Raw genomic sequence first — 25,139 nt, forward strand, 5'->3', positions numbered from 1 at the left:
ATATAGCATTCCTTACTCAGCTCATGGGGCTATAGTTCCAGACTCTATATAGCATTCCTTACTCAGCTCATGGGGCTATATAGGTCCAGACTCTATATAGCATTCCTTACTCAGCTCATGGGGCTGTAGGTCCAGACTCTATATAGCATTCCTTACTCAGCTCATGGGGCTATAGTTCACCCTTGGTATTACGTCATACAGATTCTTCTTGGTAACATGTGTACTAAGGACTCCTTTAACGTCTTTTTAATGAGATCCCGCACTGCCAACGACGCCTCATAGCTCATGGGGCTATAGTTCATAGCTCATGGGGCTATAGTTCATAGCTCATGGGGCTATAGTTCCAGACTCTATATAGCATTCCTTACTCAGCTCATGGGGCTATACTTCCAAACTCTATATAGCATTCCTTACTCAGCTCATGGGGGCTATAGTTCATAGCTCATGGGGCTATAGTTCATAGCTCATGGGGCTATAGTTCATAGCTCATGGGGCTATAGTTACAGACTCTATATAGCATTCCTTACTCAGCTCATGGGGCTATACTTCCAAACTCTATGTAGCATTCCTTACTCAGCTCATGGGGGCTATAGTTCATAGCTCATGGGGCTATAGTTCATAGCTCATGGGGCTATTTCCAGACTCTATATAGCATTCCTTACTATTCCTTAGTGTACAGGTGGCAGACAGAGGCAGGTTAGGCAAGCTTCTAATTTCCAGGTCCAGGGTGGTAGGAGGTACTGCAAACACAGGAGAGAGATGTAAGTATTCAGGATAACACACAGAGTGAAGTTGCTGCTAGCCCGAGTGGAACATGACTGACTACTGACTAGGTCCAGGTAGACTGAAGATCTGGCAGGCGTGTGAAGGGTAGGACCAGGCTTTATAGCAGAGATGATTGGTTGCCTCCGCCTCCTCTCCTGCACCTCTGTCTCACAGGCGTGACACTATTAAGGCAACCGGCTGGTCCCACGCGCTGCACAAAGTGCCCTTTTTTCCACTTGAGCACCTGCCCCTCTAAATGTCTGTGCACGCCACTGCGCATTAGAGCTATGGACCAGAGCTAAGATTTAAGTGTGTGTGTGTGTGTGTGTGTGTGTGTGTGTGTGTGTGTGTGTGTGTGTGTGTGTGTGTGTGTGTGTGTGTGTGTGACATTTTTAACACCTGCCCAAATCTTGTATCCGGGGTTCTTGGCAGAAGTTGGCACACCTTTTCAGATGTGGATCTGATCATCTGCGGACCACGGCCACATTAATTTAGGGGTCCTTGACATGAAAAAGTTTGAGAAACCCTGCAGGGCTAGCCTATACCATGTTTATCCATTAGCCTATAGTTTACTTTTTGTTGACTTGCGAAGTTGCGCGCGGCTGACGCACAACGTGATGGAATAAATCAGGCTTTAAGCCTATAGGCCTACAGGGATTTCAGCACCACGAACGAACGGGAGGCGGTCGGAGGAGATCGAACCTAGGCATAGACAGCACCGCTGCCACCGCTCCCACATCGCATCCATTCACCATGGAACCCTCCTCTCCGCAGCAGCAGAGTTCTCCTCTGGAGCGCCTGCGGTTCCGTAACGTGGCGCTGCGGAGGCTCCCGGTGGAGGAGGACCACGGCGAGAAGCCTGGCTGTCGGACGGTCCACGGGGCGTGTTTCTCCCGCGTCCGCGCACTGCAGCCTCTGCCCGGGCCCAGGTTCGTGGCCGTGTCGCGGCCGGCGCTGGCGCTGCTCGGGCTGAGCGCGCGGGACGTGCTGGGCGACCCCGCGGCTCCGGCGTACCTGAGCGCTTCCAGGTTGCTGCCGGGCGGCTCGGAGCCGGCGGCGCACTGCTACTGCGGCCACCAGTTCGGACTGTTCGCCGGGCAGCTGGGGGACGGAGCGGCGCTGTATCTGGGCGAGGTGGAGGTGGAGGTGGAGGACCGGGAGGAGAGATGGGAGATCCAGGTGAAGGGTGGAGGCGTCACACCATACTCCAGGTCTGTTTATTTTTTATTTATTTATTTTTTACTTTAAGTAGCCTAACGGCTAACAGTATCAATACTGCAGTGTATAGACAAGTAAAAGTCCGGAATTTAAAATGTATAGTTATGCAGCCTACTTGAGTAAAAGTATAGCCTATACAATTGGCGAAAATGTAGATGTTGTAATTGTAAACGTAGGCCTATGATTTCATTGATTACCCTACAAAAAGTAGGCCAACTTTACAGAAGGTCCCATTTCACAGGTTTTCAAATGTAAAATCTGTATAGCCTTAAACTCTTTTGAAAATAACAGATATACAAGCTCATAGTCCCCGGAAACAACATTGAAATAACAGGTTGCCTATTTGTGTAACACATGGATTGGCCTATATCCTATACATACAATATCTTCCCTTTTTTGACCAAACTGCAGAAACAACAGAAGCAGTATATAAAGGCTATATAAGTCACAGCCATGCACTAGAAGCACGTGCTGTGGATTTATGAACCTAAGAATACCTACTTAAGATATTAATCTGCTTGGGACACTTGAGCCATATTGTGAAACAATTCATGCGCAGCCCAGCATTCCATTGTTGTATCTACGTATAGGACTTTTGAAGATTACATCATATGGCAGCAGAGTCTATGGGATTTGTAATGTTTGTTTAGAGCAGTAAATGACAATGTAAGGCATCATGTGGGATGTGGACTAGATATATACAGTAAATACATCTTGTAACTAATTTTGTTTCATACAAGAAACAAGCCATATATATATACATCCACACAAAAGCAAAGAAACCTAACTTCACTAAATGCAATGTTCAGTTCATCTTTTCATAGGCTGAATCAACAGACAGATTCAAGTTGAAAGCTGGTGTCTATACACGACTTACACGTCCATAGCACAAAATATGTTAATATTTTTGAGTGGTGCAAACCACTCCAACAACTGGTTTGTTCGTACCAAAAAAATTAGCATGGTTACTATGGTCACTGACATTACGTCAGACCACAGCTGATCAGGCTATATAAGACCTTGCACCACTCAGTTCACACAGGTGTGATTTTTTTATTTGTTTAGAGCCTATAATTAAAACTAACCGGGTTATGATAGTTATGGTGAAATTTGTTGTGTGCTCCAAATGGGCCTGAGTGAAGTGATTTTTCTCCCAGAAACGGAGACGGAAGGAAGGTGCTTCGCTCCAGCATCAGAGAGTTCCTGTGCAGCGAAGCCATGGCCGCCCTGGGCGTCCCCACCACCCGTGCCGCCACCCTCGTCACCTCTGACCTCTACGTGAGCAGAGACCCGCTCGGCAACGGTCGGCGGGTACCCGAGAGGTGTTCGGTTGTCCTGCGAGTTGCCCCTTCCTTCATCAGGTGGGTTAATAACCCATTTAGACCTGAGGACGATTCTACAAATGTCTTCCAAATCCTGACAGTTTTCTGAAAAACCATATGTTTCTATGTCAGTGGTTCTCAAACTATTTCATGTCAAGGACCCCTAGAATTACATGTGTGAAGGTGAACCAAACCTGCACACAACCCCCAGCGTTACCCCCAGGCTCCCTGTTCAACTCTGATGTGTGTGTATATTAATATGCCTATATGTGTTAGAAATGTTTAAAGAGTTTGTGTTTTTTAATCTTAAAATATGCATTTCACAGTACTGGACTGGTGGCGAAATTGTTCCATATTGTTCCCTAGTTCCCTATACAGTATATAGAGAGCATAAAGGTCTTAAAGTTAAGGGATTGTAGGCGTGACGTCATTAAAACAGATTTGATGTTCTATTGTTTCCAGGTTTGGATCTTTCGAGATCTTTCTGCCCCAAGATGATTTCTCAGGACTCTGCGGTCCTAGTTCTGGGCGGCACGACATTCGCGCTCAAATGCTGGACTACGTCATCGAGACTTTCTATCCCGACATACACCATGGTCACAGCAACCGCAAAGACAGGAATACAGCTTTCTTCAAAGAGGCAGGTTTTTTTTTATAGCAATTTACAACACATTAGTCAAGTCAAGTCAAGTCAATTTTATTTATATAGCACATTTAAAAACAACAGCAGTTGACCCAAAAGCGATGGAGAAACGCAGCTATAAATCTGAAAAATGCACTCTGTGTGCAGGGACCTTTACGGGTTAATTTGGTTCCATTTGTATACTCTCAGAGTTGCTGACCCGTTATGGTCCTACGTGGGCCAACTCTTTACGTGTTTCTGGTATTATCTTATTGTGCACTCATTTTGTATGTCCGTGGCAAAAAATATATATTTTGACAAAGATGTCCACCACGAGCCCAGCATGGCGATGACGCCTGCTTATAAATGTCCTCTGTTTTCAAGGTAGCAACGCGTACAGCTAAGCTGGTGGCCCAGTGGCAGTGCGTTGGCTTCTGCCACGGTGTCCTTAACACTGACAACATGAGTATCTTAGGTCTAACTCTGGATTACGGCCCCTTTGGCTTCATGGACAGGTAAACCATCCTCTCTCACAGTCATTTATGGACAGGTTAAAAATCATATCTAATTGGCCTATATTAAGAGGCTTTGAGCCAATCCAAGGGCCTAGGCTTGTTTCCATTGTCGTCCTCTGTATAATATCGGAATCGGTCAGAATCGGTATCGCAAACAATCGGATATCGGTTCATAATTTCATAATCATGCACAATGACTACTGTTCAGCTGCGTCGTGATAACGTGCGCCATTGTTCTTGTGCGGCAGATTCGATCCAGAATATGTGTGCAATGCCTCGGACAAAAGAGGGCGCTATTCCTACCGAGCTCAGCCGTCCGTGTGCCGCTGGAATCTGGCTCGCCTGGCCGAGGCCCTGGGCTCTGAGCTCCACGCGGCGGAGGCAGGGGCCATCCTGGACGAGTTCATGCCCACGTACGAGGCCTCCCACCTGGGCAACATGAGGCGCAAGCTGGGCCTTCTGGTGAGAGAAGAGGTGGAGGACGCGGGGCTCATATCAGACCTGCTGCGTCTCATGCACAACACAGGTACAATGGAAAAGTCACTCCCAAGTTATTTCCATTACAAATCATTAGGAAGACGAAAAACTCGAACAAAAGTGTCACAAATTAAATCCGATCGTCGGATGCGCGACGGCTCACCATGGACAGCTTTAGAGATACAGGGCTTTGAAAATCCTGCTTTTTATGGAGATAAACAGAGCCTGGATGTAAAAATCCCATAGCTGGTGGGGACGGAGGTGATGCATAGCAACCGGAGCAATGCTAAAAGGTAAATTTACGGTCGCCGCTTTCATATATGGAGTATACGGGGGTCTACGAACATGCACATAGTTTGCACCTGCCGTACCCTATAGCCTATAGGGATCCGAATAGATGGCATACAAATGATTAATATTATGTCATTGAGTCATGTCTTCCTCCCCACATTTCCAGGCGCAGATTTTACCAACAGCTTCCGTCTGCTCAGCAGTATACCTTGGCCTGAAGATGGAGACAGTGAGGGGACGGCAGTCGGACCAGTGGTGGACCTCATCTTGGAGCAGTGTGCATCCATTGAGGAGCTAAAGGTGGCCAACAAACCTACTATGGAGGACGGGTGAGGGTGTGTGTGGTGGTGTGGTATGGTAGCCTGTATGTTTTTTTTTGTTTAAATTTAGGACCAATTAACAAGTACAAATAAATAAGCCAGGGGAGAAACCCCAAGCCTGTCACGCTTTCTATTGTCAATGTCCAGCAGATTTCAATTCAGAATATTAGTGGAATGGAATTTGCCATAGTTTGACCCTGGATTTGCTTATTGAAAGACAATTCGCTACCATCCCACCATACATTATCCTCATCATCATATATGTGTGTATGTATGTATGTATGTATGTACAGTATGTATGTATGTATGTATGTACGCACGCACGCACGCACACGCGCGCGCGCACACACACACACACACACACACACACACACACACACACACACACACACACACACACACACACACACACACACACACACACACACACACACACACACACACACACACACACACACACACACACATTGTGTTAAACTATTTTGTATTTCATTTTTCCAATCTGCTAGCATTTTGGAGAAAAAGCTTTCCAAGAAAATGTGTGAGTTAAATGTGTTTTTGGCAGATATACTAGTAGCGTGTGACTGAGCTTAGATAGGTTAGCGGCCTGAATAGTGCATTATAGTAACTTAATTAGTTTATAGATCTCTCTCCAAAATTGTTATACCCGTCGAGCCTTTCTGTCACTCGCTATATCCAAAACCTGGTATTTTGGTGCGCGTTGTAGTGAGCTGGCCATGATCTTGACCATGGCGCAGACCAATCCAGTCATGTTCGGCATGGTGGCCGAGAGGCCAGAAGTGGCCGAGCAACTAGAGAAGATGGGCCGACTGAGGGAGCTTCTCAGTACCGACCAGGATGAGCTCCGCTTGAAGCAGCGTGACGACTGGATTCGCTGGACCCGTCAATACAGGTCAGAAAACACAAGAAATCTCAGCCGGTCCTTGTGGGTATTCTATGGGTTACACGCACAGGGAATGAACAGCTGATATCTTTATTGACAGTGGTGTAAAGTAACTAAAAACATTGAGGTATTTGTACTTTACTTGATTGTTTCTAATTTCCAGTACTTAAAGTCTTACTTCTACTCCACTACATCTCAGAGGCAAATTTTGTACCGGTACTTTTACGTCAGTACATTAATTTGAAAACTTGAATTACTAGTTACTTTGTAAGATTTTGATTATTAGCTTGTAGATCTTGTAGAAATAAAACAAACATTACGTATACATTTTGAAAAACTTGAGGAGAACTTGAATGAGTCCTACATTTAGAATTCTGTACTCTTATACTTGTAACAGAGTATTTCAATATTGCAGTAATGACACTTTTACTTGAGTAAAACAGTTGAGTACTTTTTTCACCATTAATATGTATTATATTGAGACAATACACCTGCAGCTATATCTGCCACATGCCACCCCTCATCCCTAAACTTATTTTTACTATTTTAAAACATTTTAAAATACCGGTAGTTCAAATAGCCGATCTACAAGCACACAAGGTCAATGTAGATTGGCTAGTGGAACTATATTCAAATGTTTTAAAATAGTAAAAATGGCAATTAGGTTTAGGGATCCTTATAAGGGGTAAGGGGTGGTGCAAGATATAGCCCCTGCTCTCTACGATGAGAGGTATAACAACACAAGACTACTACGCGGTTTGTAACACAGGAAGCGTTTGGCGAAAGAGAGCGACGGAGTGACCGACTTGAGTTCCCTGAAAAAGCAGAGGGTGAGCGTCATGGACAACACAAACCCGCGCGTGGTCCTCCGCAACTACATCGCCCACAATGCAATTCAGCTGGCGGAGAAAGGAGACTTCTCTGAGGTCTGTGGATATTTCATTCTGAATAATTGCTGAATAGAGCGTCGCAGTCCCAGTTGAACGGAAGTAGTGCTATATGGATAGAAATAGGTCAACAATACAAATTACGCTAGTTTTGTGGATTCATTATTGTTTTTATGCGTGGCCCCCACCAACTGACCGGATCAACTACTCAATATTCACCAAAACCAGATCAGAACTCCCACCACAGGACTCGGGCAATCATTAATACCTTTGCAACCACTATATTAATGGCAAGTATTTCATACAGCTTCAAGTCCAAAAATGTGAACTAACCCTAATTTCTGTCCCTCAGGTCCGTCAGATCCTCAAAGTCCTCGAGTACCCGTTCTCCGACACACCAGGCTTTGATCACCTGAGTGTGTGTGACGACAGAACAGCCACGGAGAGCCAAGGAAACGGAAATAATGATATTGACAATCCGAGCATCGGCCCTTACGATAGCAGACCCCCTGCTTGGGCAAGAGATATCTGTGTCACTTGATCGACATAGATTGTCACCTACAAAAGGAGAGACACGTTATTCATCCAAATTGTGTTCCTGTGTTCATCTGTATTTGCATGGATTCTGTTTTTGTGTGTGTGCTAGCATTTACACGATGATGAATGATGACCCAGATGACAAGACAAATGATGTCCCGTCTGGGTCTGAAACAACAGGAACATATTTATAGATATAGGCCTACCTCCTGAAATGCTAAATTATGTCAACATCTTAAAAGAAATATCTAATGACAGTGAATTTATCAATAGCCTCATAACAACCTTTACATAGGTTGTTTCCTTTTGATTTGCTAATCTATTTTGAATCTGTCCATTGATATAACTGAAGTCACACCTATGCCAATACAGGTTTGTCAATACAGGAACTTCAACTTTAGAATAGACTTAGGACTAGGATGTATTATTTTAGGCGGTAACTTATACGTTTTAATATTGGCCTTAATCACGTCTTTTTTATTGAGTTTTACTGAGTGTTCAGATGATCTTCCTTTATTCCTTGTGCATTATATATTCTAAATTATGTCCTGGGCTCCTCAATAAAGCTTCCACAATAAGAACGAAAATACATCGCATGGATGCACCTGGGACGTATCCTCAGTGATGTATCCCAAGGTCATCAGGGTTTCAGGTCTCGCGAACATCATACCCCTCACTCGGGTGACCCAGTCAAGTCCCGTGATCAAGTCCCGACTTACGTCCCAGTAGCTACCCTCGATCAGACCCACTAGGGAAAGACCAGGGCCACACAATCCGTTGGAACCACTCCGGAACTACTCTGCCGGGACTGGGAGGCACCATTCTGGCGTGTGGAGGGACTAGGCTCTGTGGGTGCAGCCAGGACCTGTGCGTTGCACCAGACTCCCAGCACCAGACACTTCATTCAGGAGTGGTGGATTCTTTAGCCGGTTCTGCAGGATACACGTGGGCAACGGCGGCACTGCAGGCTCCGCTTGCGGCTCGAATGGCCCTCCTAAAGGCCTCACCGAAGGTTTTTGGGCTTCATTAGCATTAAGTGTCATAACATTAAAATGTTTTAGAATGGCATTATCAGACAGCTGAAACGCACATACACCTTGTATAATCTGATTGATAATAGTAACACCTGTTGGTTTTCTATTTATTCCAGCAAACACACACAAAATGCTGCAATAAATTCTGTTAGTCACCACCACACACTATAATAAACAGGTATGCTTGTTGACTGCATAGACCAGGGGTTGGCAACTTTGACAATGGCCAATATATTCCCAAACTCACTCCAGAGGGCCACATTGCATATCACTGTCGTAGCTACAATAGCCAATCTTGAGCCGAGCTTGTAGATCAGCTATTTTTGATATATTTGAATTGAAAACCTGACTAAGTTTTTGCTATTTGGCATAGACAGATGCTAGCATGATGTGGTAGGGGACAGGGTGTGACTGGTTGCTATGCTACAGGAGAGGCATGGCGTTCTGAAGTAGTAGGCTGGGCTAGGTCGCAAACAGGAGTTTGGCAAACAATAGTAATAAATAATACTGATAATAACAAACGAGGTTCCAATGATCCCAGTTTTAATAGGCCACAGCAAATAAATACAAATTAGTAAACATTCAGTGAATGTACAACAATGCAAATAATTTCTGTGAACGCATAACAATCATATTATAGCATAGAAAAAGTGGTTTTCAACCCTTTTTTTCATATCAAGGCCCATTATTTATTCGAGCCATGGACCACCATTTGATGACATTTAGCCTCTCAGACCCAGAGAGTATTGTTGCTGTCCGTTGGATAAGATTTTGTCCACAATTCCATGCTGAACTGATGGTACCAATAGCAGAAACAGCCATAACAGCCAAACGTTGATAAAACAAATATTTTACATTCTGTAATTTGTAAATGAAGTAATGCAGATGTTTAACAATAATTTAACTCTTACGGGGTCCATTTGGTTTAATTTTACACTCAAGAGTTAAAGATCTGTAAGGGACCAAAGGTCCATTTGGTTATCAAATTCCCATCATTTAATAGCTCATTGGTTCCCAACCTTCTCTCCAAGTACCACCATAATAACTGATGTGTATACCTGTCATCTTTGTTCCATTCCTAAGCCAATAATGCTTTTGCTCTGACAAAACTCTGTCTAATCAGCACACTGATATTTCTAACGTGATTAATCCATTCTCAAATATTCTATTAACGGCCAGGTGTGCTGTCATGCTCATTTCAGCACGGCTGGACAGCCTATTTCAACAGAAGAACTACCTGTAGTAATATAAATATTTCATTCCACCATTGTCTTTTTTTCTTCATTTTTGGGTGACTCCTCTGTTTACCACCAGAGGGGGCTCAAGTACCAGTGTTTGGGAACCTCTGATTTAGCTGACCCAAGAGGACATTAAGGCGGTTCCTAAGGGCCGATTCATACTCCCATTTTACGGCTGTAGTGCCGAAATGAATTCGGCTCGTCAGAAATTTTCAGTAGCACCGAAGAGCCGACTTTAGGACGGTACCCACCCCCCCGAACCTCAAATTACGTCACATTGTAGGCTCTACAGAGCCGAACCGATTATTTGGCTCTAAAATAGGAGTATGAATCGCGCCTAAGGCGCATAATACGTGATCAGCGAGTCTCCCCGCATTCCATGCCGGATAGACCTTTTCCTGCATTGTCATTCATTACTCCAATCTCTGCATTTCCTGTGTCTCCACTATAGGAGAAAACTATCGCACACCTAGCAATCAGGCGTACGCACAGGTGCGTAGGCCAGTGGCCAGGGACCTTGCTCAGGCAACAGGAAGGTCCCTAGTGACCGAAACGTTGCTTCATTAAATAAGACAATACTCTTGTGCCGAGCAGATACACAGTGTGCGGGTGTACCTTATTGCTTTCACTGTGTCTCCACTATAAATGACTTAAAGGATCACTTCACCACTATTTCTGTATATATTATAGTCATGTCATGTTGTTCTATTTTTTGGTGCATATATTTACGAGTGCCTTGAATATTTAATGAATATTTGACTGATAAATTAGGGCGGAGTGAGTCCCAGGTTGCTCCACTCACAAACAGACGTGAGCGACACCACTTGACTCCTATATATGCCAGCACTTAGACGCGCTGTTTCAGTATACCTGACGAAGGCTCCTGAGGGCCAAACGTCATAGTATGCTGTTTCAGTATACCTGACGAAGGCCCCTGAGGGCCAAACGTTGTCCTAGTATATATGCTGTTTCAGTATACCTGACGAAGGCCCCTGAGGGCCAAACGTTGTCCTAGTATATATGCTGTTTCAGTATACCTGACGAAGGCCCCTGAGGGCCAAACGTTGTCCTAGTATATATGCCGTTTCAGTATACCTGACGAAGGCCCCTGAGGGCCAAACGTCCTAGTATATATGCTGTTTCAGTATACCTGACGAAGGCCCCTGAGGGCCAAACGTCCTAGTATATATGCGGTTTCAGTATACCTGACGAAGGCCCCTGAGGGCCAAACGTCCTAGTATATATGCTGTTTCAGTATACCTGACGAAGGCCCCTGAGGGCCAAACGTCCTAGTATATATGCTGTTTCAGTATACCTGATGAAGGCCCCTGAGGGCCAAACGTTGTCCTAGTATATATGCTGTTTCAGTATACCTGACGAAGGCCCCTGAGGGCCAAACGTCCTAGTATATATGCTGTTTCAGTATACCTGACGAAGGCCCCTGAGGGCCAAACGTCCTAGTATATATGCTGTTTCAGTATACCTGACGAAGGCCCCTGAGGGCCAAACGTTGTCCTAGTATATATGCTGTTTCAGTATACCTGACGAAGGCCCCTGAGGGCCAAACGTCCTAGTATATATGCTGTTTCAGTATACCTGACGAAGGCCCCTGAGGGCCAAACGTTGTCCTAGTATATATGCTGTTTCAGTATACCTGACGAAGGCCCTTGAGGCCGAAACGTTGTAATGTTTTCCGCTCTGTTGTCAATAAATTGTTTTGGGAGCTTTTAAAACGGTGTGCGGATCTCCTCTTTCCTTTCTTTGTGATTTTTTTAATGTATTCAGAAAAATGCACATAAAGTGCACAAAGACCCGCACACCGTCTGCACTTGCAATACGAACTTTATTGGCAACGTTTCGGTCAAAGACCTTCTTCAGGCATCAGATGCCTGAAGGTGTTTGACCGAAACGTTGCCAATTTCTGAATACATTGAGCCCTGCCTACGCACCCGCCTCAGAGCATACAGGTGTGCATAAGACTTTGTTGCCTGTGATTTTTTTAAATAAAATATATATATTTAGATTTTTATTATGAGAGCAATAGCTTCCATTTTCGCATTGCAACTTTTCAGGAATAGAAAGCCAGCAGTTTCTATTAGCTTGGAATTCCCCATCGATGATGTCACTGGTGGACGGGTTTCCGAACTAGCCCACACATTAGTGAGGCACAATTATATGAAGAATTTAAGATAGGTTGAAAAGTGGTGAAGTGATCCTTTAACCCATTAAGGACTGGAACTCATCAATGTCACCTTTTAACCACTTTAACCATTATTTTAAACATTAGCTATTGAAAAATAGCAGATCTACATGAGCTTGTATACTGTATCTGCTATTTTTGAAAACTCGTGAAAATGTGTGCAATTCTTGAAATATATAGTCTTTCACAGCGAACATTTTTAAATCATATCTTTGTTTCTGGGGGGTCCCTGGAACAACATATTTTCAGATGGGGTTCGGCAGCTAATTACATAATTTCTGGGGGTCCTTTGAGAACCACTAATATAGAAACTTATCAGAAAACTGTCAGGATAGATTAGATTACATTTGTAGAATCTGATCTCAGTCCTAAATGTGTTAACAAAAAAAAGGTCCAGGTCGTGGACACACATCTCATTGAGTCCACGTCGACGATGACTTCCCTACGTGCGTGCGCGCGTGCCTCTTGAGGCGCGTGGACGTGGAGAAGCACTTCTTGCAGAACGGACAGTTGTGGGGCTTGTCGCCGGTGTGCGTGCGCACGTGCATGTTGAGGTCCGAGGAGCAGCGGAACCTGCGGTCACAGTGGACGCACGGGTACGGCCGCTCACCCGTGTGGATGCGCCGGTGGAGCAGCAGCTCGCCCGACGTCAGGAAGGTCTTTGCGCACTGCGCGCACCGGTGGGGCCTCTCGCCCGTGTGCATCAGGTTGTGTCGGACCAGCGACGTTGACTTGGCGAACCGCTTCCCGCAGTGCGCGCACGCGAACGGACGCTCGCCCGTGTGCGTGTTCACATGCTCGCCCTGAGCGCGCTTGGTCTTGAAGCTCTTGGGGCACCGGGGGCAGGCGTACGGCCGCAGGTCGCTGTGGCTGCGCTGGTGTCGTGCCAGCTCGCCGTGCGTGAGGAAGGTCTTTTCGCAGACGGCGCACAGATACGGCCTCTCGCCCGTGTGAATCCTCTCATGCCTCGTCAGGCCCGCCAGCTGTGTGAAGCTTTTGTCGCAGTACGAGCACTGGAAGGGCCTTTGGCCGTTGTGGATCAACAGGTGCCTGTTGAGGATCTGCAGCTGCGTGAAGCTCTTGCCGCACTCCGTGCACGGGTACGGACGCTCCTTGGTGTGGATATGTCGATGCTTGTTCAGGAGCCACACGTGGGTGAAACTTTTGCCGCACTCGCAGGGAAAGGGCCTTTCTCCCGTGTGCTTCATCTGGTGTCTCCGGAGATCCGACGCGCGGCCATAGATCTTCTCGCACTGCGAGCACTTGTACTGTCGCACTCGCTTCGCCACGTGGCTCTGCCTGTGCGTCAACCGTTCCAGGATGGTGTCGAAGCTCTCGCCGCATTTCTGACACTTGTACCGAGACTTGCTCGCCTTCTCCCCCTCCGTCACCACCACCACCTCCTCCGTTTCCGTCTCCAGAGGCGGATCATGGCACGAGTTGCAAACAGTCGAACGTTCAAAGTGCAGCTTCAGCAGTCCCATCTGGGTGAAGCCCTTGCCGCACTGGGGGCAGCGAAACGGCTGCTCTCCGGTGTGGATGCGCTGGTGCCTGGTCAAGTCCCAGGAGTTCTTGAAGCCCTTGTCGCATTCCGTGCAGGTGTACGGCCGCTCCCCCGTGTGGATGCGCTGGTGGCGGGTCACGTCCGAGGCGCGTGTGAACGTCTTGCCGCACTCCTGACACGTGTGCGGGTCGGGCCTGCTGTGGATGGGGAATGGCTTGGGGAACACGGGCCTCTGGGCCTTCTTTTTGGGCACGCCTGCGCTGTCCGCGACCTTCTGCAGCTTGCTGTACTCCTCTGGGTGACTGCGCTCAATGTGCTGGAGCAGGAAGGACTCTTGCATGTGGAAAAAGGAGCACTGGGAGCAGGCGAAGACCTGAGAAGACACCTCTACAGTGTTACCTGCATGTATATAAAAAGAAAGGAAGAAAGAAGTGGAAGATTGGTAGATCCATATTAACATTTCGACCTGAGGACGATTCTATAAATGCCTTCTAAATCATGAGTTTTCTGAAAAACTACAGAAATGCTTCTATGTCTCTATGTCAAAGAGCCCCAGAATTATCTGTATTTGGCCGCCGACCCTCATCTGAAAATATGTTATTCCAGGGAACCCCCAGAAGCAAAGATTTGAGTTAAAACGTTCGCTCTGAAAGTATATATATATTTAAAGATTTGCGCCAAATTTTCATTTTTCAAAAATAGCAGACATACAAGCTCGGTGCCGCGCTATGAGCTTGTAGATCTGCTATTTTTCAATAGCTAAAGTATAACACAATGCTTAAAACACCAAATGGGGTTCCCGCCCAGAATGGGTTTAATATTCTATATAACGTAACTCAAATTTGTCCCTTTTTGGATGTAAATCATAATGCCACCACTTGCCTTGGCTGCCAAGATCCTCAAGGCATTTGTGGTGCTGCAGGAGGGACCTCAAATCATTGGAATCGGAAAGTGCCTGCATGCAGTCTTCCAGTACAGAAGGGGCAGAACTGAGCCATGAGACTGTCTGTTAAGAGGAAAATAAATCCAAATGAATAAAATGCTTTCTTTTGGAATCGATGTAGCCAACGTTATAGGATAGACCCGCCTTGCCCGTGTGTGATTGGCTTCCTGGCAGGCATAGTTTCACTGAGGTTAAGGTTAGGTTGGCATAGTTGCAAAAACGCTACGAAGGAAGTACTGTCAATCACATCGACTACTACTGGCCAATCACAGCTTGTGCCTCTGAATCACAAACCAAAAATATTCTGTCGAATAATGGTGTGAAACGAAAGTGTGTCAGGCTAGATTTGACGTGCACATATTATTAGTGATAATATTGTAAATAATTATGTAAATACATTTTAAACCATTGAAAGACAGACATTCCCACCTCTGAAAGACATTCTATTTACTAACGTCAACCCTAGGTGTTGTCTTACCTGACCGAGGTCTGGCACTGGCAGTAGTTTCTCAAGTTTGGAAAGAAATTCCCACACAAGAAGCTGCATGTCTGTGTCATAGCCGTTTCCATACTCGACTGGGAAAACCTCCTGCAAAAGGAAAACTTTCATGAATATCGGTAACTTATTATTTGGTGAGCATGTTTGAGTTGTGAATAAGCATACATAATTGTTCATTATAAATGATTAGCAATTTGCCTAAAGACGTCCCCCTGGAGCATATGCCACAAATAACCAAATACCTTTCTTAACACTACCAAGCCAAACAGGCACTTTGGGTCAAGTGGGCTAGTATGTTCAATATTAGCTTGCAGAGACAAGACACAAAGGTAGACAGACACAGAACTAATAGTCAATGTGGGGATCTAGGGCTATATCTTAACATCACCCCTTAAATCTTATCCCTAAACTAATTTGCCATTTTTCACTATTTTAAAAAACCTTTTAAAATAGTTCAAACAGCCGATCTACAAGCTCACAATGTCTCGATGTAGATCGGCTAGTTGAACTATTTTAATATGTTTTTAAAAATAGTAAAAAATTGCAAATACGTTTAGGGATAAGGGATAAGGGTGGTGCAAGATGGAGGGAGCCCCTAATGTCCAGTGACATGCTGGGAGTCAGAAAAACGACCCTTTCAAATTGAATTACGACGCTGCAGAGATTAAAATAGGGTGCATTTTGCATCCCAAAACGCAGTTTATAGTTAAGGGACGCAATAAAACGATGACCTCTGCATCGATGGGATGCACTACTGTACTGTTTTTTATTCTAGTTAATTTTGCTAGCTTTAGTTATAATAATTATTTCTTCCTGTTTTCTGTTTTCTCTCTCTCTCTCTATATATATATATATATATATATATATATATATATATATATATAATATAACCACATTATAACTATATAAAATTAAATGGGAGTTAAATGCTGCAAATTGTAAAAATGGCAAAAATATGACTCCTAACGTCGTTGAAGTGGGACTCATAACATGTCCCGGGGACTCATCTAAAAGACCATCCCTGCATCGGGGACTCATCTAAAAGACCATCCCTGCATCCCGGGACTCATTAAATTGAAAACCTATTTACATCACTGCGCTGCACTGATGCGTTATTAATGCCTTGAGCTTGTAAACAGGCTATTTTTGGTGCGTGACACAGAGAGCTGAGAAGATGTCTTGCCTGGTAAAAATGCTCTCTTTCTGCTGGGTCATTTAGCAGCGTCTGGACAAGCTCCAGGAAAATGGCTTCTTCAGCATCCACCTCAGCCTCCCCACTCTGGAAGAGATTATCATTTACCACAGGCAGGTCAGAGAGAGAGAGAGAGAGAGAGAGAGAGAGAGAGAGAGAGAGAGCATTACCACAGGCAGGTCAGAGAGAGAGAGAGAGAGAGAGCATTACCACAGGCAGGTCAGAGAGAGAGAGAGAGAGAGAGAGAGCATTACCACAGGCAGGTCAGAGAGAGAGAGAGAGAGAGAGGGGGAGAAAGTAGGCCTCGGAAACCGCAGGCGTTTTGTTTTCAAAGGAAACCAAAAAAAGCCTGGGCGAACGGGCCAGTAAATGTGGCATAAGAGAGCGAGTGAACCTTGTATTTCGCTAAAACCAGTGATTTTCAACCCTTTTCACATCAAGGCCCATTATTTATTATTATTTATTTATTATTATTTATTACATTTAGACCTCTCAGACCCAATATTTTGCTGTCATTGGATACGATTTTGTCCACAATTCCATGCTGTATTGATGTTGGTACCACAGGAGATCGATTGATTGATTTAAATATTTATTAAGAGTTTGCAGAATTACAGTACATTTCAAGCACAAACTCAATACAAAGGCTGTTAACTGTGAGTGGACGACCCAATTAAGCATTACACTTGTTTACAAGAGGGTCCACCATGTTCAGAGATAACAGGCAAACTATAGGCAAAATAACAATACAGACTTCTTGAAAATTAAGTAAATGCAGATGTTTAATTAACAATAATGTAACTCTTGAGAGTGTAAAATGATGGATATTCTTTCAGAGCGAACGTTTTTAACTCAAATATTTGCTTCTGGGAGGTCCCTGGAACAACATATTTTCAGATGGGGGGGTCGGCGGCCAAATACATATAATCTTGGGGATCCTTGACATGAAAATGTTTGAGAATGACTGACATAGAAACATAGGGGTTTTTCAGAAAACTGCATTTGTAGAATCTGGTCTCAGGTCTAAATGGGTTGCACCCATCACTTACCCCTTTGTGTCCAGGGGGCCGGATCCTCTCCAGGTGGGGTTGTACAGATACGATATTGGCTGTCTGTTCCACACCACACAACTCTAATATAGGCTGCAATGAGTCAAACGGTTGTCCGATTAGCAAATCACTCTGAGATACTGTGCAGTGTAACTTGTTTTTGAAGAGGACATTTTTGGATTTTAGTTTTGCTCAGTCTTTTGAATAGCATTTTAGTCACCTGGCTGGCCTTGATGACGTCTGATTTTACACTACAAGCTCACAACGTGTTGCGACGCGTTGTGAGCTTGTAGATCTGCTATTTTCAGCATGCAACCAAGTGTTAAATGACTTGTCTTTTACTTATACTGGGTATCTTGTCCACTAGTCCCTTTCCAACATTTTAGTCTAGTTTTTATTTGTTGACGAAATTGTCAATATATTCAGTCTTAGTTAGTTTTGTCATCTCATCTTAGCTTACCGGTAGTTTTTATTTAGTTTTCGTCAGTGGTTTCAGTTGACAAAAAAAACACAGATACCGTGAAAGACAACACAATTTATACAGTATATATGTGTACCACTATTGGAACAACAAGACTTTACCGACTACCAATTCAACGCACGTACTCTGGCTCTCAGTCGGAGCAGCAGCTTCGCTCGTTGCTTAGGCTCCAGCAGGTCTGGGACCACGGCCGTCACCAGCGTCACAAAATCGTCCAGCTTGGCATAGTCGACGATGTCTCTTCGCTGAGCCACTTGCCACATGGCGGCGGACACCAGTCGCAGCGGGGGTATCAGCAGGCGTAGAGACGACAACGGGAGAAATAAATCTGCATGGTCACACATGGGTGTACAACGTCATGATGTGCCTGAGGTGACAAATAGCCCTTTGAGCGGCCAATGCATGACATGTGTTAGAACCATTTAATTAGGAGGAAAATAACTCTGACTAGGAGTCCTTTCTAGAAAGGAGCCAGCTTAGGTGGTTCGGGCATCTGGTTAGGATGCCTCTCGAGCGTCTCCCTAGGGAGGTCCTCGATGCACATCCCACTGGGAGGAGACCCTGGGGCAGACCAAGGCGCAGATGGAGGGATTACATCGACTCACTGGCCTTGGAATGTCTCGGGATCCCCCAGGAGGAAGTCGCTAATGTTGCTCTGGAGAGGGAAGTCTGGAACTCTCTGGTGGAGCTGTTGCCCCCGCGACCCGACTACGGATAAGCGGTTGAAGATGGATGGATAGGATAGGAGTCCTTTCTGTTGTACATCCATTCCATAGGATTTGTCCTGTCTCCCTCACATCATTTTGCTTCCACTCTAATCACCATCATGCATGTTTACGATTAATAAGAGGATGTGGCACCACACCCCATCCACTTGTATCTTACGCATTAGTAACTGTTGGAACTGGATTCTTTACTGAAGCCTTTCCTACGGCCAGGGTGCCAACTGTCACACTTTGCTCTGTTTCAGTCACTTCTTATTTAATTCTTCCTGTAAAAACTTTTTACATTTTTTATAGAAGTGTATATTTGTGCGTCTCTGAATGTTCTGATTAATTGAAAATGGTGGACCCTGTTGTAAACAAGTGGAGTCTCGCGTAGCCATGCAGACAACTATTCCACAATCTGGAACTTTACTACACCTCCCGAAATCCGAGTAAGAAAGCTGCCAAGCCTGCCATGCATTTCCGTTCACGAAAATATATTTATATTTTTGAATGCTTTACCAGTGTGTCGTCCTCACTCAGTAACAGTTTTTGTATTGAGTTGTGCTTTCAAACTGAAATGTATCCATTCTGCATACTGTTACTAAATACTTAAATCAATCAATCAATGTATGATTAACCAGATATCGTGATGATAGTGATATTGGAAAGAATTTTCTCATGCTTTGTATAATTATTTTTTTCTCTCTCCAATATTGACAGTCAGTCATCCATCTCAGCCTATGATCTCAGCTCATGACATCTACGTCAATATTTATGTCAGTTATTTATTTTGTATTCACTCAGCAACACGGAGGATTGAATGATTGAAATATTTATTAACAGTTTGGAGAATTACAGTACATTTCAAGCACAACTCAATACAAAGAGTTGACGAAACCATATAAGCATTACACTTGTTTACAATAGGGCCCACCAGCTTGTTCAATTCATCAAAACATTTAGAGACGTACAAAGGAGGTGTACATTGATTAAAACGTAACGTTAAACGTTACTTTTGTAACTTTATTGCGTTTGTTTTACTTGCAGCTCATGTGGACACTATAGCTTTGACCTTAGCAACTGAGCTAGCAGCAGCAGTTTACAAAAAGACAAGCAATAGCAACACACTTTTACCTAAACATACCTGCACTTCCCAAATGCTTGGACGTGACACAAGCGTCCATAATGTTGACGAATATTAGGATGGTGGTTTTTTTTTTCTTTTTTCGTCCAGATAAATATTACTAGTCAAAACATTAAACAAGTGAGACACCAAGTTTACAGATAAACGGATTGACGTCTGTGTTTTGCGGAAGTGTTTTGTGCCATCGTCGCCCTCGGGTCGTTTTCAAAATAAAAGTAATAAAGCCGAAATTATGGTCCGTCGTACGGTCGTTTCGCGCCCCAGAAAGTTAATTTAAAAGTTTTAAACTTGATGTAAATTATCTTTTAATTTAATTCCGTTTGATTTTAGAAGATTGGCCACCATATTCACCTCTAGTCAGTTAGGGCACTAGTGCGAGTGATGAGAAATTTTACTTTATTGCCTGGCTACTACTTTAGCTTTTGACAATCTTTTATTTGTGTGTTGCCTGCATCAATCTATGTTTGTCCATTGTTTTGTTTCTATTTGTTCTTTATTCTTGCATTTTATTATAATTAACAACATGAACCACCTTTTATTTTGACATTCCGGAAACACGAAGGATGTGTGTGTAAGCGTGTGGCGTGTGTGTGCGTGCGTGCGTCCATGTGCGCGCGCGTGTGTGTACGTGTGTGCGTGCGCGCGCGTGTGATCGTGTGTTTGTGTGACTGTGTGACTGTGTGTGTGTGTGTGTGTGTGACTGCGTGTGAATGTGTGTGTGTGTGTGTGTCGACCCGACCACTCCTTCCATCCAAAAGAACCCGGAAGGAGGGAAGGAAGAGGTGGAAAATGACAGCAGCTTCGTCTTCAACAACAACCACCATGGGATCAGGGGAGAACAATGTCACAAGTGAACAACGAGCCGCGGCGTCGTCGTTATTACCAAAACACTCCTACTGGTTCGATTTCTGGGTGTTCGTGGTGTTTGACGTGGCGTTTTTCCTGGTTATGTACTTCGTAGTCCCTTAATAGTAGTGGGTAAGTGTGTGTTGAGTTTCAGTTCCTTGTTGGAAGTTATTGCCCACCGTGTACAACTGCACTGTATATTACAACATATTTCAACTATAAAGTGCTCACCCCCAGCACTTTATAGTTGTTTTTCATTGGCACGTTTGACTGTCAAGGGTTCAGCCTCCAGGAAGAAACCCTAAATACAAAGTTAATACACCATTGCACATAAAAACGACTCCAGGGTGTCTAATGAAGTACTGTCACCTCTCATAGACACATGATAAACTGGAAAAATACAAAAATTGTGGCACTCCAGGTGCGTGTTTTGTTTGAGACTTTGTTTTATATATAACAAAAATCTTGTATGGGGGTCTCATCATGGCACAATATATTCTCAGTCAGACGGGGGTCCGTGGCTAAAGACATATCAAAGGGGTCCTCCTTTGACATGAAAAGGTTGGAAAACCACTAACTGATCTATGCCAGTTTAACCACTTCTTGTTTGTTTGACCCATTTAGCTTAGTGACCCTGAAGGGTTGGTGATGATGATAGTAAATGGCTTTTGTGTCACAGTGCATCATCTCATATGACTATCCACTGCAGTTGTACTATTGTATTAGCATACAAGACTAAAGACCTTCCTTTATAACAAGGCATTTGCCTAGTTGGACTTTTTAGATGCCCTGTGTGAGTTTTAAGCTTTTAGCTGTATTATAAGGTTATTGTTTTATTCTTATCATGTCCTTTTAAATATTTTTGCATTGTAGCACTTTGAGATTTGTTTCAAATGTAAAGTGCGTAAAATAAATACATTTTATTATTATTATTAGGTTGGATCAAATAAGTTGCAGCTTTAACACTGAATGTACAAACGTAACCACTAACTAACCAAATTGATTTACAGATGGATTTAACACAGGATTTTTTTTTTTACACATTCTTTTGTCACAGACGGTATATTTATTATCTTTCTTCTAGACATGTCAGTCAGACATTCAAGCTGGAAGTGGAAACCCTGAAGTGCTGTCCAATTGCCCCGGCTGCTATGGCACTACTGCTTAGACTCTTGAGACTAAAATGCTACAACTTTGGCGGATATCATTCAACCCATTTCAAAGATCCAAGAAGATGTTATTTTCAAGCTTCATTCCCTGCATGGGCATTCTGTTTCCATGGCTGATATTTCAGTAATTATAATTATGAGGGATATGATTCCCCAACAAGTACTTCCTGGGGCAATTGTAAAATTGACAAGAGTCACTAGATAAAGAAACACTAGTGATTATGCACACAGTGCGATCACTGATGTGATCTTTTCTTGTTCTTGTATTACTGTGCAAAGTGTGCATTTGCCATAGGTTTACTGGTGTGTTTAATTTCTGTCGCCACCAGATTGTCCATTTAACAATGAAGTTAACTCTCTAAAGAGGGAGTAGTTATTTAGCTTTTTTCCCCCCACCCTGATGAAGACCTCCCAAGGTAGAAAATACAAACATGTTGGCAGTTGCCTTTTAATTATTATTTTTTCTTTACTATGTTTTCTTTTTCTCAAACAGGGAAAAACCCAACTATTTTTGTCCGAATACCTTCACTGATTATGTGGCAACTTTTTGGGGTGACTAAATTAGTGATTTCACATTTCAGTAGATGACAATATTGTTCACTTCACTTCACTTCACTACAACTGGACGTTCTTGAATGTTTGTTCAATGGCAGGGGGGAACCCTATTACAAATGATGAACAATATAACTATATGGATCCAATGCCAATTGGTCTAAGCTGCTAAAGCCGCCCATGGAATACCCTACAAATAAAGTCATATTAAATTATTTCTATTTGCTTCTAATTCTATCCTAAAACGTGCTATTTCCTTGCAATCCTACAGAGTAAAATGGTATTCACAATGCATACGATACTAAGAAACCAACATGTCTTTGAGCAGCTTGACTATTTGACCATCTATCTATCTATACCATGGGTTTTCAACAGGTGGTCCGTGAAGGTATTGCATGTGGTCCCTGATCATGCATTTAATTTATTGTATTGGAGATAGGATCCGACAGGAAGCACGCACATCTCAAGAAATTCTGCAGGTGCTGGTCAAAAATATACATACAATGAAAAAGGAAGGGATGTCCGCACACTGAATTGTAGCTCCCATGAAGATTCTTTATTTGTTACAATAAAATAATTTTGTAACAAAAAAAGAATCTTCCTGGGAGCTACAATTCAGTGTGCGGACATCCCTTCCTTTTTTAATTTATTGTATTGACCACAAGTTGAGAAACAATGCAGTAAATTACGTGGTGACATATGATGACGCAATCGATGTCAGTTACTGGAAAGTCGGGCATCAAAACTGTACCGGATTGCCTGGTTGAGTCACCATTATAAGGAAATGTGCCCATAATTAATTGCATGTGTCTGCTCGCTCATACATACAGTAAGTTACAATGAACAGCAACATGATTTTAATATGGAAGGTTAATTTCCCCCCCACACCACGCCCATATCCCCCCCCCCCCTCCCAGAAACAACAGTGGTCCCCAGGTTGATTGTATTTGATTGTATGATTTGAAAATCGTACGATTTTTGAAAATTGTACGATTTTTGGTGATTGTACAATGTGATGTTCTTCCTTGGCCTGCTGGCAGGGTATGTGCAAAGATCAGCCCAACAGTTCTGAAAATTAGCTGCACACAGACCCTGTCAATGAGGGTTGAGTGTATGGATTGCTCTAGACACTATTCTAACCTTGCCTGGGTGCACAGGTGCAACCACATGCTCGGTTAGGCTGTATTTAATACTGTGAATTAATTGCACTAGCAAAGTGTAACATGCAGTGAGGACGGAACGTTTGTTCTAGCCACGTTTCTCTGGGGTCCGAATATAAGGAGCGCAGCTTCCGGTTCCCCTCAATTACATTCTGTAAAGAAAAGCAACAAGTCAAGTCTTTTCATTGTTCTGTCGTTTTCCCTGTTTATTCAGGTCAGTACCATGTAAACAATGTAACGATCTACCTCATAAAAAACAGACCTTATAAGTAGTGTATTTTCCCTAAGTACTATTGTGAAAATGAATGTTTACAGTGACGTCTTTTAAGGAAGAAAAGATCTAATGATACATTAAACTGACGCCATTTTGTGTCTCAACTCTCAACGTGGTGGGTCAGAACCCAAGGCCAGAACGGCAATTCTCCAGAACGGGGGTTTCAAGGGTCTGGGTGACGCCATTTGGTGCCTAAAACTCCCGCGGATTATTTTCTGTATATACTTTGTCAACATTGTGGAACACAAACATTACAAATTAACATGTCAATGCCTGTGAACAATACAGAGATAATGTCACGTTTGGTAAACAGTAGCTTAAAGGATTTGATTGATTGATTGAAGAATTTATTAACAGTTTGCAGAATTACAGTACATTTCAAGCACAAACTCAATACAAAGGCTGTTAACTGTGAGTGGACGACCCAATTAAGCATTACACTTGTTTCCAATAGGGTCCACCATGTTCAAATCATCAAAAACATTTAGAGACGTACAAATAGACACTTCTATATAGACAGAACAGGAATTTATCATAGGAACAGTGCACCTTAAAAACTGCACTTTGATAATGCACTTTTATACAGTGTGTCAAACCAGTTATATGCTGTGAGATTGAAGTATGCCTTTCTACTAAGGGGCCATTATTTAAGAGTCAATTAAGGTATTTACTGTAAGTGTATGGGATGATGTGGATTAAGATGATTTGAATTTGTATTGAAGTGACTGGAATTGTGATTGATGTGAAAATGAACCAAACTACTGTACCAAAGACTAAAACAGAAATTATATGTGAATTGTATTGTGATTACATGATTGATATATTGGGGTTTAATAAAACCTACAGAGAGTTACATTCTGGAAAGAAAAGCAACAAGTCAAGTCTTTTCATTGTTCTGTCGTTTTCCGTTTATTCAGGTTCAGTTTTGTTACTGAGGTACTCAGCAGCCCTGAGACCCGTTACACACGCACGCACGCACACATGTACACGCACGCACCGAGATGGTTCTCGGAGTGTGAAGCGAGGTTAGGAGGTTCAAGGGGACAGATGTTTAGCTAAAAAAGAGGAAACGAGAACTCCTCCCTTGCAGGCTAGCGAGAGTAGCTGAGGAAGTGAGATAAGTGAGATGGGCATATGCATGGGCATATGCAGGAATAAGGCGGGGGAAAGGAAATGTGTGCAACCACGATAGGGTGTTGTGGCTCTTTTGTTGGTTCCAAATATTTCCACCTTAGCCAACAAACCCACTGATGCACCCAGAGACTTTGGATGTACGCAGAATAAAGGAA

General features: G+C 43.5%; 2 protein-coding genes and 1 long non-coding RNA gene across 3 annotated transcripts; 2 read left to right on the forward strand and 1 right to left on the reverse strand.

Moving 5' to 3' along the window:
- Window positions 1-1,518: 1,518 nt before the first annotated feature.
- selenoo2 (selenoprotein O2) lies at window positions 1,519-8,127 on the forward strand (the record flags this gene model as incomplete). The annotated part of the gene is made up of 9 exons (XM_079494762.1): window positions 1,519-1,976; window positions 3,141-3,344; window positions 3,768-3,949; window positions 4,316-4,442; window positions 4,691-4,968; window positions 5,377-5,539; window positions 6,258-6,443; window positions 7,204-7,360; window positions 7,674-8,127. The coding sequence occupies 9 exons, from the start codon at window positions 1,519-1,521 to the stop codon at window positions 7,860-7,862; spliced, it is 1,944 nt and encodes a 647-aa protein (XP_079350888.1). The 3' UTR covers window positions 7,863-8,127.
- Window positions 8,128-12,006: 3,879 nt separating this feature from the next.
- On the reverse strand, window positions 12,007-20,020 carry LOC306916666 (uncharacterized protein). The gene is made up of 7 exons (XM_079494653.1): window positions 19,850-20,020; window positions 18,124-18,326; window positions 17,518-17,610; window positions 16,460-16,555; window positions 15,256-15,366; window positions 14,717-14,840; window positions 12,007-14,233 (listed from the first exon to the last, which is right to left on the reverse strand). Exons 1-7 carry the CDS (start codon window positions 19,887-19,889, stop codon window positions 12,744-12,746), a joined length of 2,157 nt encoding a protein of 718 aa, XP_079350779.1. The 5' UTR covers window positions 19,890-20,020; the 3' UTR covers window positions 12,007-12,743.
- Window positions 20,021-20,583: 563 nt separating this feature from the next.
- On the forward strand, window positions 20,584-22,631 carry LOC306916160. Its single transcript, XR_013788945.1, has 2 exons — window positions 20,584-20,827; window positions 21,780-22,631. It is a non-coding gene; the product is annotated as an uncharacterized lncRNA (long non-coding RNA).
- Window positions 22,632-25,139: the final 2,508 nt, after the last annotated feature.

This window comes from Electrona antarctica (genome assembly GCF_951216825.1).
Source record: "Electrona antarctica genome assembly, chromosome: 23".
Lineage (NCBI taxonomy): Eukaryota > Metazoa > Chordata > Actinopteri > Myctophiformes > Myctophidae > Electrona > Electrona antarctica.